General features: G+C 37.3%; 1 protein-coding gene across 1 annotated transcript in view; it reads right to left on the minus strand.

Annotated features, from left to right (window-relative positions):
- lig1 (ligase I, DNA, ATP-dependent) overlaps positions 1 to 3,739 on the minus strand; it is a gene marked incomplete in the record, with an annotated part of 87,978 nt that overhangs the window by 59,728 nt on the left and 24,511 nt on the right. Inside the window, 3 exon segments of the mRNA XM_014013057.1 lie at positions 1,072 to 1,130; positions 2,551 to 2,607; positions 3,185 to 3,271. Of these exon segments, the coding sequence (XP_013868511.1) occupies positions 1,072 to 1,130; positions 2,551 to 2,607; positions 3,185 to 3,271 (203 nt within the window).

Genomic DNA, 3,739 nt, shown 5'->3' on the forward strand with positions numbered 1-3,739 from the left:
GTGCACAGCAGGTCATCTACGAGGAGCAGAATCAGACTCAACACACGAAGGGAGTGTGGACTGCCAGCCATAACGTCACAAACCAGGTTTCTACAGTTTAAACCGTTCAATTTAAGACCCTTTAAGACTTTTTAAAGCCAAGTGAAGTTGAATTTAAGACCTTTTAATGCCAAGTGAAGTTGAATTTAAGACCTATTTCATAATAAACACAACTGACAAAAAAATTAATAAAAACTGTGGCAGAAACCCAAAACAACAAAGTATTTTTGGTTTTGGTTTAAGTATTCAAATATTGCTAATAGGCCAATTGTTTTATCCATATCTAACTATAGCAGAAACATTCTTAGCAGTCAGTTGTAAACATCATTTAATTTCTATAAAATACTCTAACGACTCAAAATTTAGAGTTTTAGGACCCACAGTGGCGTCTTAACCCCACTTTGCTATAGGTGAAACCCTAAGGTGCCCGTGACATAATTTTTTTTGTAAGTGAATGCTTATTGGAAAAACAACATTAACATATTACGAAACAAATTTCAAGATGCTCAGATGGACAATTGTTGAGATATTTGCATGTGAAATAACAGGAAGTGATGTCAAAGGGGAATGTCTGCATGTGAATGTTTAAAAAAATAATTTTTACCAGTTATTTTAATAGTTGAAATGAATTCCAATCATCATATGTACAATGTGTTAACATTTTTAAGACTTCTGACAGATTGATTTAAGACATTTTAAGGCTAATTAAGGCCTTATTTTTGGATTGATGAATTCAATGCCTTTTAATGATTTTTAAGGATCTGCAGGAACTCTGACAAACACAAAACAAACAAAAACACAGGAACGAGATAAACTCAAGTCGACAGGAGAGATTTTCAGAAAGTCAAAAACAGACAGTGAAACACCAACATATCAGCATAAACTTGATCCAAATCCCACAGCTACACACTGAAAAACAAAACAAACACTTTTATGTGCAACCTGGCTCCCGCCGTCCTCTCCTTGACGGAGTGGCTGGCAGCCAGCTGACTGCATCAGGATGCATTATGGCAGAGATGAAGCAGCGTTTACCTGGAGAGAGCAGCAGCACGGAGCGAAGCAGGTTCGACAGCGTCTCGATGTTCCTCAGCCTGAGGAACGACAAAAGAAAACGCAACAGGAGGGTGACTTAAATGCATTTCAAGCCCGTGGTGTAAACACTGAGAGGGAGGAAATGAGATTTGTCTGGAGGGTTTTAATCCTTAATGGGACCTGACGAGACAGATTAGGAGTTTATTAGTGAAACGCTAAATATCACTTTAAAATGAGAAATGTGCCATTTAATACGTTTGGAACATAAAGAATGTTGTTGTTTTTTTATTGTTGGAAGATTTTCATCATCAAAACTGTTTTTGGTGTTTTATTCCATTTTGTTGAGAAAAAGTAACAAGTTTAGTTTTAAAGTTGAAGAGAGACAAAATAAAATATTTTTCTCGCTATGTTTAGCTCTTAGTTACCTTCAGCTTTAACCTACCCTTTGCTACAGTTAGCTTGAAGCTAGCTTTTTGCCACTTTAAACTACCTTTTGCTATATTTAGCTCTTAGTTGATTTTAGCTTTTAGCTACCCTTTTACTACTTTTAGCTTGAAAGTAGCTTTTTGACACTTTTAACTGGCCGTTTGCTACTTTKAGATCTTAGCTGCTTTTACCTTACTATTTTGTTACTTCTAGCTTGAAGCTAGCTTTTTGACACTTAATTGCACCTTTGCTACTTTTAACTCTTAGCCACCATTAGCTTACCTTTTAGCTAATTTTAGCTTGAGTTAGCCATTTGCCACTTTTTACAGAATTGCTACGTTTAGCTCATAGTTACCTTTAGCTTTTAACTACCCATTTTCTACTTCTAGCTTGAAACTAGTTTTTTGCCGCTTTTAATTAGTTTTTAGCTGCATTTACCTCTTCGCTGCCTTTAGATTAAACTTTTGCCACTTTTAGCTTAAAGCTAGCTTTTTGCCACCTAACTGGCCGTTTGCTACATTTAGCTCTTGGTTACCTTTAGCTTTTAACTACCCGTTTACTACTTTTAGCTTGAAGCTACTTGTTTGCCACTTTTAACTGGCCGTTTGGTACATTTAGCTCGTAGTTACCTTGAGATTTTAAATACCCTTTTGCTACTTTTAGACTGAAGCTAGCTTATTGTCTCTTTAACTAGTCTTTTGCTAATTTTAGCTGTTTGCTGCTTTTAGCTTACCCGTTTCTTTTTGTTTGTTTGTTTGTTTTTTGTGTAGCAGCCATCAGCTACTTTTCTACATCGTGGAAGAAAAAGATTGTAATTGAGCTTTCTTACAATGTGATTATTTTTAACATTTCTTTGTGTTTTAACCAGAATATGAATCCAAATCTTTTCTTTTTTTTTCTCTATAAATGTATTTTAAAACATTTCCAACATGCTGTGTGAAACAGACTTGCAGAAACACTTTGGAATATGTGCACTTTCTGAAAAAGTCAACCCCCCCACACACACACACACACACAATGCTTACCGCCTTCTCCTCCATATGGAGCTCTTACCTGCCAGAGTCCTCTTCAATTTTCTCAAACGTGCGAGCCACTGCCAAGTACGGCACTCTGGAGAGAGATGAGCGTGTAGTTAGCAGGCGAAGCATCGGCGCCGACACATTTTTACATTCACGGCATTTAGCTGACTCGGATGTTCGGGAGCAACTGGCAATTAGTGCAGCAGGAGGATAAGCTTTGATACGAGGGTATCAAACTGCACGGAAACCAGGGCAACGAGGACAAAGGTCGACGCTGCTGTGTTGGGAAAACAGTGTTCTTCTGAAAATAGAAGTTTGAGAAAAAAATAAGCAGAGAGTCGTTGCTGTTTGGATCTACGGTAAAACTAAAATCTAAACAAGCTTTTCTTTTAAATCTCACAATGGTTTTCAGCTTTTATTGTTTTCATGTTTGTTCTGTTTTACAAGATGAATACATATTCCCATCTGTTTTAGCTGCCTTTTTGTGTCTTTATTAACCAAGGCCTGCCATCTAAAAGGTAAGTTTTGAAACAGGAGTTATAAACAGAGAAACTCCGGGGATATTCTGGCACGCAGCAGATTGATGGAAAACATTTGGTATAAAGTGAATCAGATCATTTGAAACTTTTTAGGGGACTAGCAGAAGTTTTAAGAGATGACAGTTTTACTTTTGGCCTTGACTCCAGCAGGCGTGCTCCACCGGGTGGTAGTTTGGTCGGGAAGGATCGTAGTCCGTCTGTCCTGATGTGGAGTTTCTGAAAAACAAGTAAATGTACTCCATTACTGCCCACCATTGCAAATGAGTAAATTTTTGTTTGAGTACTGTACTTAAGTACAGTTTTTGAGTATCTTTTCTTGAGTAATTATTTTTTGGGGTACTTATGACTTTCCCTCCACTACATTTCAAAGACAAATATTGTACTTTTGACTCCACTGCATTTTCAGGAAGCTTTAAAGTACTTGTTACTTTTGGTTCTTGAAATGCCCAACCGTGTTCCTCACAAGGGGAGCCAATCACAGTTGTAGCTCACACATGGGATAGATTTGGAATAGGGTTGGGCAATCTTGGCAAAAAAATTAATCACGATTAATCGAGGTATTTAGCCAAAAAGAAAAAAATTGTCTAGGTCTTCTGGACGGGTTCTTCTCTAATGAAACGTTTCGTCTCTCCTCCAAGAGACTTCTTCAGTCTGAGAGTTTCAAGCAAAATTCAGGCTTTTAAG

Source organism: Austrofundulus limnaeus, unplaced genomic scaffold (genome assembly GCF_001266775.1).
Source record: "Austrofundulus limnaeus strain Quisiro unplaced genomic scaffold, Austrofundulus_limnaeus-1.0 Scaffold97, whole genome shotgun sequence".
Taxonomy (NCBI): Eukaryota; Metazoa; Chordata; class Actinopteri; order Cyprinodontiformes; family Rivulidae; genus Austrofundulus; species Austrofundulus limnaeus.